Here is an 18759-nt window from a genome sequence, read left to right as displayed (position 1 = left end):
CTCAACAGAAACTCCTAGTCAAGGCTACTTTTTATTAACCAAAAGCTTAATAAAATGTTCAGAAGGAGGATCATTTATTAGCTTATTTACAATTAGGTATCTGATTGTCTTATATGCACACACGTACTTTCCTAGCCGGGAGGTGTAAATGAAAAATAGACAAAGCTCTTAGACAGTTCAAGTACAGAGACTGACAAACAATGGTAGTTTATGTGGAATATGGTTACAGAAAGAGTAGCCAGTTTTACAAGGAGGGAGAGAGAAAGAGACATATCAGGGAAATAAGTTCTCCCACAGGAGGTGATATTTGAGATGGACCTTAAAGGATAAATAGGAACGCTTAAGGTAGTGACTGGCAAGAAGCATATCTGGACAGAGGGAATAGTATGTACACAGACTCAGAAATATGAGTGAGGAAATAGATTTGCTCTGGAATAATGTGTTGCATGATTTATTCCAGATTGTAGGAGGTGTGGCTAGAAAGGTATGCAAGGGATTTGGAGAGTGTCGATTTGAATTTTTAGTAGCTGTATTTAAGCCACAGTTTATTACATAGTGAGATCGAGAGAGAGATTTAATTTGGGGGAAATCATCTAGAGACTCTTTATTCCCCTCCCTTTTATTACCTGCCTATTTTGCCATTCCACTGCTAATTGATGCTGTAACAAAGATTAGTAGAAGGAAATACATGTGTGAAACCCAGACTTTTTTGGGTTTTTACTTACAACATTAGTGAGTATTTATATGGTAAAGGAAATTGAAATTGTGGGCATCCTTGTGGATGTAGGAACTGAGTTTGAATTGAAACTGAAGTTGTCGGCAGTTGAATTTATATTTTGTTATTGGTGAGTTTTTGAAGTTGGTATTAATTTACATTCAGTTAAATAGGCCTGTAGAAAAATTCTCTATGCTGCCACCAATATTTGAGACTCAGGTAAGGATATGATTCTAACATTTTTAAATGTTAAATTTTGGGCTGTATGGGATTTGATGAGTGGATTTCACATTACAGTTAACTTTGTAGCACATTACAGTTACTACATATGAAGAGTTATTTATAGGGGTTAAATGTGTATTTTACATTTCTATCTCAGAAAATTTTGAGGCAGAGCTAGTAAGAAATGTACCTATCCAAAAATAGTGTTCAGTTAGGTCACATGTACGTACCATATAATTTAGTGTTAGTACCACAGTGACTTTTTGTTGCACTGCTTTCAAAGAAGTAAAAATTAGAATTACTCACCAGAAGCCAAAATTAGAACATTGCAGCAGCCAGAGGATAATCCCCCTTCTTGCTAACAAATGACTGATCCCTTAAACATTCTTTTTATGTTCCACAAAAGCGAGGAAGAAATTCCACTTCTCCCTCTTAATTAGCCACTTGCCCAAAGAGAACACATAATCTTAAGCAGCCCTCAAGTTACCTTGTTCATATTCTCAAGTGAAAAGATTTTGTGGACAGATGCTTGGCTAAGTGAGCTGACTCCTTCCCCCCCCACCATTTAATCAAACCAGCATCCTTTTTAGGTAATCTATGAATGTTAAAATGGTTATTAGCTTTCCACTCTTTTTTTTTTTTTTTTTTTTTTTTTTTTTGATTTTTAGGGCTGTACCTGTGGCATATGGACGTTCCTAGGCTAGGGGTCGAATTGGAGCTGTAGCTGCCGGCCACAGCCACAGCCACAGCCACAGCAGTGCAAGATTCGAGCCGTGTCTCTGAACTACACCGGAGCTCACAGCAACACTGAATCCTTAGCCCATTGAGCGGGGCTAGGGGTTGAACCCACGTCCTCATGGATACTAGTCGGGTTCTTAACCAGCTGAGCCACAATGGGAACTTCGCTAGCTTTCCACTTTATGCTTTATAAGGCTTGTAAAACGAAAGGATCATGCCCATGAAAGATGTGAAACTGAACAAAGCATGCACTTCTGTGTAAGCTGGATGTGTTTTGGTTGTTAGGGCTTTTTAAAAACGTATCTCCCCTTCCCTCATTGCATATTTACTTTTTAGAAATATTAAATGAAAAAGTAATTGATATTGGGGAGGGTTACATAGGTGACTTCAGAAGTAACTGGTAATGTTTACTTTTTTACATTGGGTGATAGGTACATAGATATTTTGTTATATATAGGTCATAAATATCCCTTTTTGATTCAGTATTTAATAGAAACAGCTTTAAAAGTTTTTAGGAGTTCTCTGGTGGCCTAGCAGTTAAGGATCTGGCATTGTCACCTCTGTGGCCAGGGTTAGATCCCTGACCCAAGAACTTCTGCATGCCATGGACATGGCCAAAAAAAAAAGTTTTAAAGGACGAAAAAGGGGTAATTGATTCTAATTAACTTAAAGCCAGTTCCATTCAAGGTGTTTTTTTTTTTTTGGTGTTTTGTTTTTTTTGGTTTGTTTTTGCTTTTTAGGGCTGCACCCGTGGCATATGGAAATTCCTAGGCTAGGGGTCAAATCAGAGCTACAGCTGCCAGCCTACACCACAGCCAGAGCAACATGGGGTCTGAGCCGTGTCTGTGACCTACACCACAGCTCACAGCAACACCGGATCCCTGACGCAATGAGCGAAGCCAGGAATTTAACCTGCATCCTTATGGATACTAGTTGGATTCGTTCCTGCTGCGCCACAAAGGGAACTCCTGTTTTTGCCTGTTTTGTCTTGTCATAAGGGATAGAAAAGTCAAACTAGCTCAGAGAGTTGGAGAGGGGACTTATTGTTTGAATATAGGTAGGTTTTATGAAAATGCAGGAAGAGCTAAAGAATCAGACTGTAGAAACAGGCAGCTCTGAAATTGGCCAGACCATTGTCTCTGCTTTTCTTCTGTTTCTGTCTTATTTTCTTCATTATTTACTGTTTCTCCCTTTTTTACTTTCTTGTCTTTACTTATTCTCCTTTGTCTCTTCTTCCTCTCCTTGGTCCCACCTGTTCTGTTTCCTCACTCCTTTTCTGTCTCTTTTGTGTAGCGTCTCTTCTGTTAGGACCTCTCTAAGTCCTCTGTGCATTTGTCTATTGTCTTTTCTCTCCAGACCTCCTTCCTCTGAATCCTTTCCTTCATGGTATTGATGTGCATGAAGCCCTATAATGGTAGCCTAGGTTTTTACACATTGTGATCTTGTAGTTTAGGATGACTTTTTCTGTATTTTCTAGTGCAGAGTCCTCAGATAATCTGATTTGTTCTACTTATCTTTTGGGGTGTAGGCCCTCTGTCAGCCTGTGAGTATGGTGACGCTTGGGTCAGGAGTCCAAGAGCCAGTCACAGAGCAGGGCATTCATTGCTCAGGTTCTGTGGGCCGTTTTCCCCACCCCCACCCAAGGAAGCAAAATAAGGGTTTCTTCAGAAGGAGTTATGAGCAGGCAGATACTCTAAAATTCTAACACATGTAATAAGTTTTATTGAACTTTCTTAATGCACTTGAAACCTCTCTAGTGATTGGTATGTGATTGCTTCTTAGAAAAATATTTTCCTTAAGAAGTGACCTCTTATCTCTGCTCCTATAACAACTCACTGCCATCTTTTATTCTTTTTCTTTTCTTTTTTAAGTCGCCATACCCACAGCACATGGAAGTTCCTGGGCCAGGGATTGAATCTGAGCCACAGCTGCGACCTAGGGTGCAGCTGTTGCAACGTGCAGGCCAAGGATTGAACCCATGCCTCCACAGTGACCCGAGCCACTACAGTTAGATTCTTAACTCATTGTGCCAGAAGGGAACTCCTTATCTTTTATTCTTAAGATATTCATTCATTCATTCACTGAACAAATAATTAATGAGCACTCAACAGTGTTCCTTGCATTCTTTCAGGTATTGAGATACAGGGTGGACAGGACAGATTGATAGTAATTAATTTCACTGAAGCAGGTGGTGGATGCAAGGGAACTGGGACAGAGTTTGCAGGGAAGGCTTAGAGGAGAATAAGGAGAATAGAAGCTTGTGGGTGAGTCCAAATTTCTGGTCAGGTTTAGTTGTGGGGTGAGAGCTGAAGGCATAGCCAGGAATGGGTGTGGGGCTGACTAAAGATAGCAGAGGAATGGAAATCTGTTTCTGTTAACTGCCCACATCGAAAATTCCATCAATTGCAGCTGGCATTTGCAAAATGTGATTAAGCAACCACTGAATCTCGCAGAAACTCAAACCATTCATCCCACAGTTACTATGTGTCTACTCTGTCCTAAATTGTGCTGTAGACTGGGGGTAGAGACACAAAAAAGAAGGCACTGTTCTGTGTTTTCGAGGAGTGTACTTTTGAGTTTAGGACTAATGGAATTGTAAATAGGCACCGACTGAAATAAGTGAATAATTTGATCAGGTATTAGTGTTAAGGTTTTTGACATTAGCCTGTAGGGTCAGGTTGCGCTTGGGCAGAGTCACCTGGAGGGAGCATTACATAGATGTGCAAGGGTTGTCACCAAAAGAAACCATTTTAATCAAAATCAAGGAAACCAGCTATCAGCTTATGAGATCAGGCATTGCAAATAGTCTAATTTTTTTTGAGCAGCCAGAGCTGGCTAGAGATGAAATGAGGTGATGTGACTGGGAAGAACATTTTGGGACTACCTCTGGGACTAATGCTAAAAGGAAATAGTCCATGGCAGCCAAGGGAGCGGGAGTAAGAATGAACTGTGTTCAGAGGGCTTCAGCAAAGGGTTGAAGTTTGGCTTGAATAGGATTTTCAAGAATGTTTCACTGCAGAGGCTTGGCATGCTTAGAAGGACAGTGGGCTGGGTGAAGAAAATTATTCTGATATTTTAGGTTAAGGAAACTTGGTAATTTCACAAGAAAAATACATCTGACTTCTCTCATGAGACCATAAATTCCTAAGCTTATTTGTATTCGAAGTTCAGTGTCTAGCAGTTCCAGGCACATGCATATGTTTGTTTTTTAAAAACGGCTGAATAACAATTTTTATTTGCTCTGTGACCTTTTTCCCATCTATAATTCAGCTAAGCATTTCTTTTACTAAATTAGGAATCTGGGAACTAGTTTTTGTAAGTATGGTACCTTGAAAAGCATTTTGTTTCGTGCTTTGAAACAAAAAAGCATGTCATTTTTTAAAAAAGCATGTCATTAATTTTTAACCATAATCTGAATTTTTATCCTGTTAGCTACTTATGCCTCAACAGGAAGGAATCAATGGGAGCAGTAGATAATCTTATTATTGGGAATAGCCTGAACTGTGCTCCTTTGATTTTTAGTTATAGATGTTTACTTTTTTTTTAAGACTAGCAATCTAACTTGTATATTCTCCTAGTTTGAGACTATATAATTATAGAATATCCTTGAACATGAATATAGGAGGTGGGCTGCCAGACAACTCTCATTTCCTTACTGTGCTGCACTCTTTCTTTCTGCTCTTTGTCTCTTCTTTTTGCTTTTTAGGGCCACATCTGCAGCATATGGAGGTTCCCAGGCTAGAGGATGAAATGAAGCTGCACCTGCTGGCCTACAGCATAGCTCATGGCAACGCCAGATTTTTTTTTTTTTTTTGGTCTCTTTTGTCTTTTTGACATTTCTTGGGCTGCTCCCATGGCATATGGAGGTTCCCAGGCTAGGGGTCCAATTGGCGCTGTAGCCGCCGGCCTACGCCAGAGCCACAGCAACACGGGATCCGAGCTGCGTCTGCGACCTATACCACAGCTCACGGCAACGCCAGATCCTTAACCCACTGAGCAAGGCCAGGGATCAAACCTGCAACCTTGTGGTTCCTAGTCGGATTCGTTAACCACTGAGCCACGATGGGAACTCCTGGCAATGCCAGATTCTTAACCCACTGAGTGAGGCCAGGGATTGACCTGCATCCCCGTGGATACTAGACGGTTTGTTACCACTGAGCTGCAGTGGGAACTCTGCTCTTTGTCTCTTCTTGATCAGGAGTGTGTTATCAGAGAACATGCTGATAACTGTATTATGGCAGTATTGTGAATTGTTGGGTTAATAGAAAGATGTGGATCCATGGTTTGATTTGAAGCCTCTTTTAAGTCAGAATTAGAAATTTAGTCTGCCTTTAGCATTATGTAGAATATTAGAGTGCAGCCATAAAGCACATCTAGGCCAAAATCTTTCACTTTTTTTTTTTTTTTTTTTTTTTTGTCTTTTTAGGGCTGCACCCACAGCATGTGGAAGTTACCAGGCTAGGGGTCGTATTGGAGCTGCAGCTGCTGGCCACAGCCACAGCCATGCAGGATCCGAGCTACGTCTATGAACTACACCAGAGCTTATGGCAACACTGGATCCTTAACCCACTGAGCAAGGTCAGGGATCGAACCTGCATCCTCATGGATACTAGTCACATTTGTTACTGCTGAGCTATAATGGAAATTCCAGTCCTTAACATTTTGCATATAAGGAGATAGGCATTAAATTAGGTAACTTGCCCAGGGTCATGTCGCTAGTCAGGATAGAGCTAGGACTAAAATCTGCTCTTCCATAGAGTTTATTATTGTGTTTTATTCTTAAAAAAAATCTTTTTAAATACCTGAGTTTAAAATGAAAGGTGAGAATACATTAGAAAGAAAATCAAATTTACTGACTAAACTTTCAATCTGCTGTGGGAGAGAGGCTCTTTCTGCTTATTCCAATCATATGTTCCCATGTATCTGATCATGGAGGCCTGTAGAGAGACCAGGAGAGTCTCCTGGTCTAGCCCTGGCTAGAGGGTTATCCAAAAATAGTGCCATATTGGGACTTAGCTGTGCAGACTTCTAGAAAATGGGTGTGCTCTAGTTATAAACCTGGGGTTTTAGAAATCTCACCATTTTCCCACAGAAATAAGTATTTAAAAGGAAAAGGAGCTATTTCAGGTGCCACTGAAATAACTGCTAGTACACGTGGTAGTGGTACAAAGACCTGTGAGGGAACGTCAAAGAAAAGCTGTAGAGTACAGATGGTGAGACGTGCTGGAGAAGAGGTAGTAGACAGGAGTGGCTAAGGCTGAAAATAGGTTTAAGGAAGAAAGTGTTTTTGTTCCTCAGGGTGGGGCAGAGAAAATCTCTAATGCTTTGATGTAGTTTGCAGTAGCTGTCAGGTTATAAGTCACTTTCAGGTTATAAGTTTGTGAATCCAGGTTCTGTCTGTGGTATTATCGTGAGACAGCAGCTAAGTAGTGAAACCATTTCTACTGAGATTTTGAACCAACATCAATACCCAAGAATTTTTTGTTAAATCCTTTGGGCCTTAACATCACTTGGTGGTATTTGGAGCAGAGGAAACAGCATTCACAAATAATGGCTAGTCAACAAACATTTACTGAATACCTAGTATGTGCCAGGCACCGTCCTGAGCATTCCTGTTGACCCCTGTTTTATAGATGAGGAAATTCATTGTGCCCAAAAGCACTGAACTATAAGAGAGCATAATAGACTCATGTACCTTCTTTGGGCTGGCTTTAAGTTTTCTTTTAGTCAAAATGAAAAAGAGGAGGCATCAGGTGACACAGTGTATTTGAGTATCAGCCATCCTTCTGGGTGAATTTTTTCTTTTTAATTGAATTTAAATAAGTTCATGGTTTATTGGGCCAGGACAAAGAAATTTATTTTAAGCAAGGTGGGTAAACAGAGCAAGAGCCTGCACAGCATGTCTCAGCTCCATCTTCTTTGGATTCCAGGATCTATTATGGATCCCATGGTTGCCACTTGCATTGTCTTTGTGAGGTAGTGTACTGCTATATCTGAAACGCCAAAACTTCATTGCTCACCACATCCTTTTCCGTAGTCAGGGCTTATATCCTCAACCAGTAAGAACTTTCACAATAGGAAACACTGACAGACCTCCAGAACCCTGCCAGTGCACTCCCGACCCTAAGCATCATCTCTGCATCCCTCTTTATTGCATCCTGGAAAAGTGCATCTTTGCCAGATTGTCCTTAGGACTTCTATTAGAGGGAGTCTCGGAGGAAGGAGCCAGGGTTTCTGTTCTTGGAGGCTAAAATCTTGCTGAAACTAAGACATTCAATTGTGTGCCACATCACAGTTTTTATACCTGGGGGTTAAATCATTATTTTTGAAGAACTTCTACAAATTATCCCTGTCCCTAATGTCTTCTTTTAAAGGACTTATAGACTCTTTATGGTGGAGCCAAACTCATCCTCATCCAGGAAAAAGGCAGATTTAGAGTTCATGTATTTCTAGTAGTCTCTATGTCTCTGGTTATCTAGCATTGTAGAGAGTTCATTTCCCATATGAGCCTCTCATGATGAGAAACTGGGACGGCGCTTTGAAATACCAGTGACAGGAGTTCCCGTCGTGGCGTAGTGGTTAACAAATCCGACTAGGAACCATGAGGTTGAGGGTTCGATCCCTGCCCTTGCTCAGTGGGTCAAGGTTCCAGCGTTGCCGTGACCTGTGGTGTAGGTTGCAGACGTGGCTCGGATCCTGTGTTGCTGTGGCTCTGGTGTAGGCTGGCAGCTGCAGCTCTGATTCGACCCCTAGCCCGGGAACCTCCATATGCCGCAGGAGTGGCCCAAGAAATGGCAAAAAGACAAAAAAAAAAAAAAAAAGAAAAGAAAGAAAGAAAGAAAGAAATACCAGTGACAAAATAAAAATTTTTTAAGTATCAGAAAGGTTAGAAGCATGAGCTAAAGTATAAAAGAAACTAATCAGAAACTAACTTAAATATGAAGTTCTACCTTTAGCCCCCAAATAAGCATTAAAATGAGAAATAGAAAAGATCTGACTTTTTATTGTTATAAGTACATATGATTTTTAAAAAACCAGCCTTTTAATGAACTGCAAGCTTAATAAGAGCCAGGAGAATGAGCTGTCTTAGGAAAAAAATGTATCCATAAATGTTCTAATCAATGGTGCTAATAATTGCTTTCTATATGTTCCTCAGCTGAGGCAGTAGCTGTGGCATTTGGGTTAATTTGGTATATGTCATTTCAGGGAGGTAATACCAGCCATAGGACAAAATCACTGCAGTGGTCGAGGGTCTCAAAACCATGTCTGGTGATAATGAGAATGGTAACAACGTCCAGGTATTGAAGTCCATTGTGTGCTCTGTGGTGGACATTGTCCTTGAAATGGCTTTGGACTTGGATGTCTTCAACCGAAAAAAGACAAGGAGAAGCTACCTCCCCATCTAAACTTTAAACTTCGTGATGACAGGGACTTTTGTACATAATCTTCAGATGGTAATGAAGATGCCAACGAAGCATGATAGCTGCTACCCAGTCTTTGAGCAATAAATTATCAGTTGTCAGGGAGAAAAGATTATGTGGCTTCAGAAGGGAAATCTGATTAAACGAATTGAAGTTACAGGGAGGCCAACTAAAGCCCAAATATAAAAAAGAAATTTCTGCTACTTATGTTGCTCAGAATCGTCACCAGAAATATATATATATTTTTTTTCTCTTTTTGCCTTTTCTAGGGCCGTTCCTGCGGCATGTGGAGGTTCCCAGGCCAGGAGTCGAATTGGAAGCTGTAGCCACCAGCCTACACCAGGGCCACAGCAACGCAGGATCCGAACCACGCCTGCAACCTACACCACAGCTCCCGGCAACGCCGGAACCTTGACCCACTGAGCAAGGGCAGGGATCAAACCCTCAACCTCATGGCTCCTAGTCGGATTCGTTAACCACTGCGCCACAACAGGAGCTCCACCAGAAGCCTTTTAAGGAGGTCCATCCACTGTTAGGGGCTCACTGGGTGCCAGCTACAGAGGTTGGCACCTTGTAAAGTTGATACTGTTATCCTCATTTTATATGTGAATAAATCAGATGGCCAATAAAAACTTGGCACAGTTCACACAACTAGGAAGTAAAAGATAAATGTTTACTGACTTTAAAGTTCATGTATTTTCACTAAGCTATAATCATCCTTATCATTGGAAACAATCTTACATAGCCATTGGCTGAATGTCCATCTGCTGAGAACATGTTTAAGAGAATTCCTGCACTGGGTGAGAGTAATTTCCCCCTGCCCCTTTTTAAAGTTTTTGCCCAGCAAAGGAAACCATGAACAAAATGAAACAACCTATGGACTGGGAGAAAATATTTGCAAATGTTGCTACCAACAAGGGATTAATTTTCAAAATATATAAACAGCACATATAGCTTAATATAAAAAAAAAAAGCAACCCAATCAAAAACAGGCAGAAGACCTAAACAGACATTTCTGGAATGCCTGTCTTGGCTCAGTGGGTTAAGAACCCGACTAGCATCCATGAGTGCAGGTTGAATCCCTGGCCTTGCTCAGTGGGTTAGGGATCCACCATTGCCCTGAGCTGTGATGTGGGTTGCAGGTGTGGCTTGGATCCCAAGTTGCTGTGGCGTAGGCTAGCAGCTCCAGCTCCAATTCAACCCTCACCCTGGAAACTTCCATATGCTGCAGGTGCAGCCCTAAAAAAAAAAAAAAAAAAAAAGCAGAAATAATTAAGATCAATGTATATATGAGCTGAATGTGTTTATTTATATTAGCAATTCACTGGCCTTTGAAAATATCTTGCAAAGGAATCATCACCATCTTTTATTTCTCACACTCATAGTGCAGTATAAGTTATGGGCAGAAATAGGTGGGTATGGGGTATGGTACCTGCTCTCATGGAGCTCCTTAAAAATAAAATTTGGAATATATTTAGGTAAATACAGTCATTCTACAGTAGTGTATATACTGATAAGTTGTTTTTTGTGTAACAGTGTTGCTGATTATGTGTGCTAACCTGTACACACACTTCTTTCACGTTCTTTTTGATTGTTTATAACATGATTTTCTAAATTAATTCTATTTTTTTATTCCCTGCAGAGTGCCTTCTTTTATTGGGCACGAGACCATCTACCTTAGCTACTTGTCTTCCTCTTCTCTCAAAAATCTCCATAGCTTCAGTCTTCATCCTTTCTCCCTCTATATATAGGATATTCTTTAGATACATATCTTTTTTGCTTTTTAGGGCTGCACCCATGGCATATGGAGGTTCCCAGGCTAGAGGTCTAATCGGAGCTACAGCTGCTGGCCTGCACCGCAGCCACAGCAACACCAGATCTGAGCCGCATTTACAACCTACACTGCTGGATCCTTAACCCACTGAGCGAGGCCAGGGATTGAACCTGCAACTTTATGGTTCCTAGTTGGATTTGTTTCCACTGTGCCACAATGGGAGCTCCTAGATATATATTGTTTTTAAGGATAAATCTTTTAAGTTGAACTGATCCCATTCCCTCCTATCTCTGGAACCTTTCAGACTTTTCTCCCCTATATTTTCTGTTCACTGCCCACTTCCATCCCTTCTGCTTATGGTCATTTTCGTTTCCTTTCTCTTCAAGCCGTAGATTCTGTCTCTGCAATTTCTTTTATATCTGTCCCATTCTTTATATCCTTACTATTGAATATTGGAGATGGCTAAATGAATCTCTCCTTAAACTTGCGACGAACTTTAAGCAAGATGGGTTAAAAGATGTAGATAAAGTTAGGAAGTTTCAAACACCGTGTGTGTGTTGGGGAAGAGAGGTCAGACGAGAGAAGCAGTTTGGGGAAAACCCAAGTGTGAGATGTTACTAGAGAGAGAGCTTACTGCTGAAGCAATGGAACACAGAGGATTGAGGTAAAAATAGAGCTCAGGAGTTCCTGCTGTGGTGCATCGGGATTGGCTGCTTCTCTACAGCACCAGGACGCAGGTTTGATCCCTGCCCGGAGCAGTGGGTTAAAGGATCCGGCATTGCAGCATTTGTGGCATCGATTTCAGTTGTGACTCAGATCTGATCCCTGTTCTGGGAACTATATATGCTGTGGGCAGCTAAAAATTTAAAAAACAAGAGTTTAAAAAAAAAAAAAATGGAGTTCAGACCTAATAAGAACAGGTTAAAAGAATGTTAAAAGAATTTGGAGACTTATTAGATAAATTGGTATTTTTAATAGTGCTATTTGGAGATGATGAGAAGGAAATGGGGCTGTGAGCTAGAAGTTGAGAAAATTATAGCATGACTGTAAGGTGTAAGGTGAGGCTCAGACATGTGAGGAGTAGAAAGGATTAATTTGAGAAATGCATAAGAAGATTTTGTTACCGCTTGATGTAAGGTGAGAAGAGTGAATGGGTTCCAGATGACTCTTAGATTTCTTACTTGGAAGAAAGGTAAGATGGTGGCACTTTTCATAATGATCTAGAAGCTGAATGGTTTGGTCAGAGGCTTGGTACAAAACAGTTTGTTCTTTATTTAAATGAAATGCCATGGAACACCCACTAAAACAAATCCTGTATTTGGTTCTGTGGTCAGTAAGAGGTGCCTTCTTTTAATAGATGGAACTAGATGCCTGGTAAAAATGTGGGTGACTGTTGATAATAAAGAGGACAAACTGACCTTTTATCAGGGAGCCTTGGAAAAAACATGAGAGAGACAGCACGTAACATTAAAAAAAAAAAAAATCAACACCTTCTTAGGGTAGAACTTAATGAGATGATTTTGAGATTAATAAATTCATTATTTCATTCAGACTAATCCAACATCAATGGTAGAACACTGTTTTCTTTTTTTGTCCGTGCCATTAAGTTGGCTAGTGGCATTTTTTAAATTTATTTTTTAATTGCGGTATAGTTGATTTATAATGTGTTAATTTCTACTGTACAGCAGTGATTCAGTTATATATGTATGTGTAAAAAGATTATGTATATCTATGTACATTTATGCATATCTGTATGTGTGTATGTGGATATACATACGCATTCTTTTTTAATACTCTTTTCCATCATAAGATATTGATATAGTTCTCTGTGCTATACAGTAGGACCTTGATGTTTTTCTGTTCTGCATATAATAGCTTCCATATGTTAATCTCAACCTCCCACTCGATCCCTTCCTCCAGCCTCTCCCTCCTTGGCAACTGCAAATCTAGTCTCTGTCCTTGAATCTGTTTCTGTTTCATAGATAGGTTCATTTGTGTCATTTTAGATTCCACACGTAAGTGATATTATATGGTATTTGTCTTTCTCTTTCTGATTTTCTTCACTTAGTATGATAATCTCTAGTTGTATTCATGTTGTTGCAGATGGCATTATTTCCTCCTTTTTTATGGCTAGGTAGTATTCCGTTGTATGTATGTACCACATCTTCTTTATCCATTCATCTGTTGATGGACATTTAGGTTGTTTCCATGTCTTGGCTATTGTAAATAGCACCACTATGAACATAGAGACGCATGTATCTTTTTGAATTGTAGTTTTGTTTGGATTTATGCCCAGGAGTGGGATTGCTGGATCATATGATAGTTGTTTTATTTTTTATTTTTTATTTTTTTGTCTTTTTGCCTTTTCTAGAGCCACTCCTGCGGCATATGGAGGTTCCCAGGCTAGGGGTCTGATCGGAGTTGTAGCCACCGGCCTACGCCAGAGCCACAGCAACGCGGGATCCGAGCCGAGTCTGCAACCTACACCACAGCTCACGGCAATGCCGGATCCTTAACCCACTGAGCAAGGCCAGGGATTGAACCCGCAGCCTCAGGGTTCCTAGTCGGATTCATTAACCACTGAGCCACGATGGGAGCTCCTGGTAGTTCTGTACGTAGTTTTCTGAGGAACCTCCATACTGTTTTCCATAGTGACTGCTCCAAAATACATTCCCACCAGCAGTGTAGGAGGGTTTCCTTTTCTCCAGTCCCTCTCCAGAAATGCTATTTTCAGCGTATAAAAGAATGGTAATGGTGTTGGAATTTCCTTTGTACCTCAGTGGGTTGAGGACCTAACTAGTATCCATGCTAGTTTGATCCTTCGCCTCACTCGTTGGGTTAAAGATGCAGTGTTGCAGCAAGCTTCAGTGTAGGTTGCAGATGCAGCCTGGATCTGGCATTGCTGTGGTTGTGGTGTAGGCTGGCCACTGCAACTCTGATTCAACTCCTAGCCAGGGAACTAGGAACTGTTCAACTTCTGGGCATGGCCATTAAAAAAGAAAAAAGAAAAAAAGGAATGGTGTACATTACTTCATTAATCTCTACTTTTCATAATTAATTTTGTAAATGTTGCTAACATGGCATATTCGGTGAATTCTCTGTGTAAACTACTTAAAATATAACTGGTGTGCTTTTGTATTCTCTTCCTCAGAATTGAATCATTTGCTTTTTTAAAAATTTGTATAGCTATGAATGATGGGGGAAATCACTTCTTTCTGTCATTAGGAAGTTCTTTATGTGCTACTTGAGTATTAGCTGTTTTAGTACTACTGTTGATTATCAAGTGATAAAAATAGAGATAAAATAACATATAAATGTCCCTCTTGATTCTGTAAAAATGTAGAAGTCTGGAATTTTTTAATTTGAACTTTAACATTTTTGGTTGATAGAGTTGAGGAATATTAATAAAGGATCATGTTATTAAATCCTGGTCATTCATCTGTTCAGTTTATCTATGTAACCAATTTATGTCAGGCCCAGTCCTAGGCCCTGGGAACACAAGGGTGAATAAATATTGCAGTTCCCATCGTGGCTCAGTGGTTAACGAATCCGACTAGGAACCATGAGGTTGTGGGTTTGATCCCTGGCCTTGCTCAGTGGGTTAAGGATCCGGCGTTGCCATGAGCTGTTGCGTAGGCTGCAGATGCGGCTCGGATCCTGCATTGCTGTGGCTGTGGTGTAGGCTGGCAGCTGTAGCTCTGATTTGATCCCTAGCCTGGGAACCTCCATATGCCGCGGGTGCGGCCCTAAAAAGGAAAAAAAAAAAAAGCAAAAATGTATGGAGCTTGGATTTTTGTGGAGAAGAGAGGAAATGAACAAATCTGTAAGGTGAAGGAGTGATATGTGCTTTGAAAAGTAGAGTAAGGGGAAAGAATGTGACCGAATGGGGGCTTTAGATAGATCCGTCAGGGAAGGCTCTTCTGAGGGAAGCAGAAACCCAGGCGAAGAAGATCTTGCAAAAACTTATCCCAGGCAAGAGGGAATAGTAAATGCAAAGACTGTGAGTCAGGATCTAGCTCATTGAGAACCAGTTTGGTAAGTTGGAGGAAAGGCAAGAAGGCTGGTCTGCCAAGGGCAGAGAACAAGTGGGGAATAATAGGAGTTGAGGGTGAAGGTATATTGGGCCTTATTGCCCCTGAATTTTAGTTTGAGTGTAATTGGACACCCAAGTGCAGTTTTTCAGGCAGAGTCCTGACACTGTCCGATTTGCAGTTTACGAAGACCATTCCAGCTACCAACTGGAAAACTGACCATAGGAAAGGTGAGTTCTGAATCATTGGACCATTTAGGAAGCTTTTACAATGATCTAGGCCTGTGGTTTTCAGTGTGCTCTTGATTATCCATTGTGGTGCAAGAAGAAACTGTTAGAACTATGTATTTATTTTAAAAAATTAAACTTTACTGATATTCAATATACACATTGGTCCTGGCACCCACATTCCATCTGTGTGTTAGCTACATATCACTTAACCAGTTTTGACCTGAGCAACAAGGTGAATGCTGATGTCATTTACTGAGATGAGAAAACATAGTGGAGCAGGGTTTGTGTGAGGGTAAGGATGGGGAAGCAGTACCTCAGTTTGGGGCCTTGTAAGGTTGAGATGCCTGCTAGAAATCTAATGAGATTTATCAGGTAAGTAGTTTAGTTTTATGAGCCTGGAGCCAAGGTTAGAAGCCAGGGTTTAGATTAGAGATCTGAATTTAGGAATCATTGACATAGAGGCAGTGTACAAGAACTTAGAAGCCAAACTATGTGAGTGCAAATTTCAGCTCTGCCACTTACTAACTGTGTAAGGGTAGAGAAATTGAGATCTCGCTATAAAATGGGGATGGTAGTAGTATCTCCTTTACTGGGTTGTTGAGAGGATTAAATGAGTTAACACAAGCAAAGTATTTAGAACAGTGTCTGGCTTTGTAGTATTTGCTAGACGTTAATTGTTGCTGTGGGTTTATATGTGTGTTTAAAACCGTGAGGTTAGATGAGATGACCTAGAGAATGAATGTAGATAGAGAAAAGGTTACTTTTTGGTTTTTTATTAGGACCATACCCACGGCATGTGGAAGTTCCTAGACTAGGGCTGGAATCAGAGCTGCAGCCTTTGACCTATGCTGCAGCCACAGCAATGCAGGATTTGAGCCGCCTGCAACCTATACCACAGCTCACGGCAATGCCAGATTCTTAACCCACTGAGTGAGGCCAGGGTCCAGGAAAGGAGCCCTGAAGGAATACAGGCTTTAGAATTCAGAGACAGGAGGGAAGATACTGAGAAGGAGTAGGGTAGGAGTCAAACCAGTAGATGTGGGATCTAGGAGCTTGCCTCATGAAGAAAATATTTCAAGGTAAGTCATCAGCTTGGACAAATTCTGCTTGAGAGTTTGAGTAAGATGAGGACTGAGAATTGACCGTTGAATTTGTTAAGATGGAAGTTGTTGAGGACCTTGAGAAGTGGGTTCAGTAGAGTAGCAAGTGTAGAGTAGTGAGTGTGAACACTTGATTAGAGTGGGTTAAGAAGAGAATTGGGGGTACAGAATTGGAGAACAAGTGTGTAGATAGCTCAGGGGGGGTTTGCTATGAAGAGGAGAGAGGAAATGGAGTGGTATCCAGAGGAAGATTTGTGGAGTCAAGGAAAGGTTAGAAGTGGGGCGTGTGTGTGGATTTTCAGGTGGAAGATAGTAGTATGTATACTCATGAGAGTGACCCAGTGGGAAGAGAAAAACTTGATGATATTTGAGTGACATGGGATAATTGCAGCAGCTGAGACCTTGAGTAGATAAAATGAGGTGCATAACTGCGCAGTTGGAGGGGTTAGTCTGAGACTTTGGCAGAGATAGTTTATCCGTTGTTGGAGGTAGAGGAGATTAATGGAGGTGCCGATAGATGTGTGGGTTTGGTTATGGGAAAATGAGATAACTTTTTCAGAGTGCTTTTCTTTTTCTGGTAAGGGAGGTGGGATCATTAGCTGAGCGTCGGAAGTGGGAAGGGGAATGTAAAGTGCGAGAGGAGGTGATGTCACATAGGCACCTTGGTAGGTGGGAGAAGGCGTTGACTAGGGAAATGCAGGTGGAATGTCAAGGGGTTCAGAGGGCGCATCTGATGTTTGTGGTTATGAAGGTGATTCCAGCTGGCTGAGGAGGGACGTGTGGTCTTGAGGGGGGTATACAGTGGAAAAGTGGTAGGAGGGGCAAGACCTCTTTACTTCTGTTCAGAACTCTAGTCTCATGGCTGAGAGGATTAAGCTTTCCTCAGGTCCATGGATGTTGACAGAAGAATTAATAAAAGTGAATAAGCCAAAAAAATAATCATTTCATTTCTGCCTGTGTTCAGTATCTATATCATGCATGGTGGGACACTTTCGGTGAATTATATTTGGTTGCTGAGTTGTGTAAAGAAAGTAAAATCTCTAAGGAAGAAACTGTAGTTTTTCCTGATAGATAGAAAACCTCACTAAAGTTTTCTCTAGGACCTGTGATTTCCATTGATCTAGAATTATCACTCATGTTGATTTCATACTTTTGAGTTGGATTACAGAGGAGTTCAAAGTCTGGTTTTCTTTTCTTTCAGGTGCTGGAGAATCTGGTAAAAGCACCATCGTGAAACAGATGAAGTAAGTTGGAACATGGCCTTTTGTAAGACTGTATTTCCTCATAATGCATAAAAGTCCATAATATTTTTTCATTTTAGGTCCAGGGTAATGATTTGTGGTTTTCTTCTTTTTAAAGAATCATTCATGAGGATGGCTATTCAGAGGAAGAATGTAAACAATATAAAGTGGTTGTCTACAGCAATACTATACAGTCCATCATTGCAATCATTAGAGCCATGGGACGGCTAAAGATCGACTTTGGGGAAGCTGCCAGAGCAGTAAGTGTTTCTCATTTCCTCTTTACTTGCTCTTTTTCAGTAGATGCAGTTAAGCAAAATTTGCTTCATGCTTTAGGGAAATGAAGTTAAGCAACAAGGTAAGGTGCAGCAAAGTACTGCTTGCTCATTTGAGACGTGTTAGCAAATCTGCTTTAGGAAATATTAGATTACTACCACAAGATGAGTCTAGGAAATGGGATTCTGTGGACATACTGTAGGTTTTTGTGATAGCTGTTTGATTCACTTGCTTCTTTTATAGCACTGTTGACTTCTATAATAGTAAATGACAGTAAATTGAAATAATCTAAAAGAGGTTGACATGATATGTGGCTCTGCTTTCTGAGGTGCAGAGAGATTAAAGGCCAGTATCATTCTCCTAGGATAAACTTGGTAAGAACATAAACACTAAGTCTCGATTTTAGAGGCAATTTTCCAGTATTCAAGAATAGTATATCCCTGTACTACATTGAACTATAGACTATGGAATTAGATTATACCATGTCCTAGTATAATTCTTGCACATGTCAGGTATCCAAAAGTTGTGTTGACGGATTATAATACTTGGTGGGCCCTGAAGGTCTAGTTAGTTAATTAGGATGTTTGATGCAGTGGGGAGAGGGCCAGAATGAAGGCAGGGGATCTTTTATGTCATCATAAGCTAAATTCCAAGAGAAGTCTGAGAATGTATAGAATGCTTTCCTAGAACTAAAGTAATCATCAGCTATGTTCAGTGTCATACTTAGGTGCTATGGGCAGTGAAAGGAAGTGACTTGGGAGACTCCCTGGAAAGGCAAAGCCTATGTGTCTGTGAAGTAGCTTAGGAACTCTGCTAAGCAACTCTCAACTTCTCAGATATTCAGTAAAGAAGTGAGGAAATTGTTGGAGGGAAGAAGAATAAAAGGAGGGTTATAATTGGATGGAATTAGACCAGGAAGCCTAGAGGTGCCGTAAGGAAGGGGAGCTAGAGTAAGGAATGTGAAATGTTGGAGCGAAGAGGAGCAAAACAAGAACAGAAGAGGGGTGTGTG

General features: G+C 40.7%; 1 protein-coding gene across 4 annotated transcripts in view; it reads left to right on the top strand.

Annotated features, from left to right (window-relative positions):
• The window catches only part of GNAI3 (G protein subunit alpha i3), a 48961-nt gene that overhangs the window by 11220 nt on the left and 18982 nt on the right, over positions 1 to 18759 (top strand). For all 4 annotated transcript variants that reach the window (XR_014842712.1, XR_014842711.1, XM_005663586.4 and 1 more), the window contains 2 exon segments: positions 17433 to 17475; positions 17591 to 17732. Coding sequence is in view for 2 of the 4 variants with exons in the window: in XM_005663586.4 (XP_005663643.1) it covers positions 17433 to 17475; positions 17591 to 17732 (185 nt within the window). In the remaining 2 variants the exon portion in view is untranslated.

This window comes from Sus scrofa, chromosome 4, assembly GCF_054392235.1.
Source record: "Sus scrofa isolate SSC_HxYL_T2T_F1_AM1 chromosome 4, Sscrofa_HxYL_maternal_Yorkshire_Landrace_v2.0, whole genome shotgun sequence".
In the NCBI taxonomy this organism is placed as follows: Eukaryota; Metazoa; Chordata; class Mammalia; order Artiodactyla; family Suidae; genus Sus; species Sus scrofa.
Note: the sequence above shows the minus strand (reverse complement) of the source record. Positions and strands in the feature narration are given on the sequence as shown.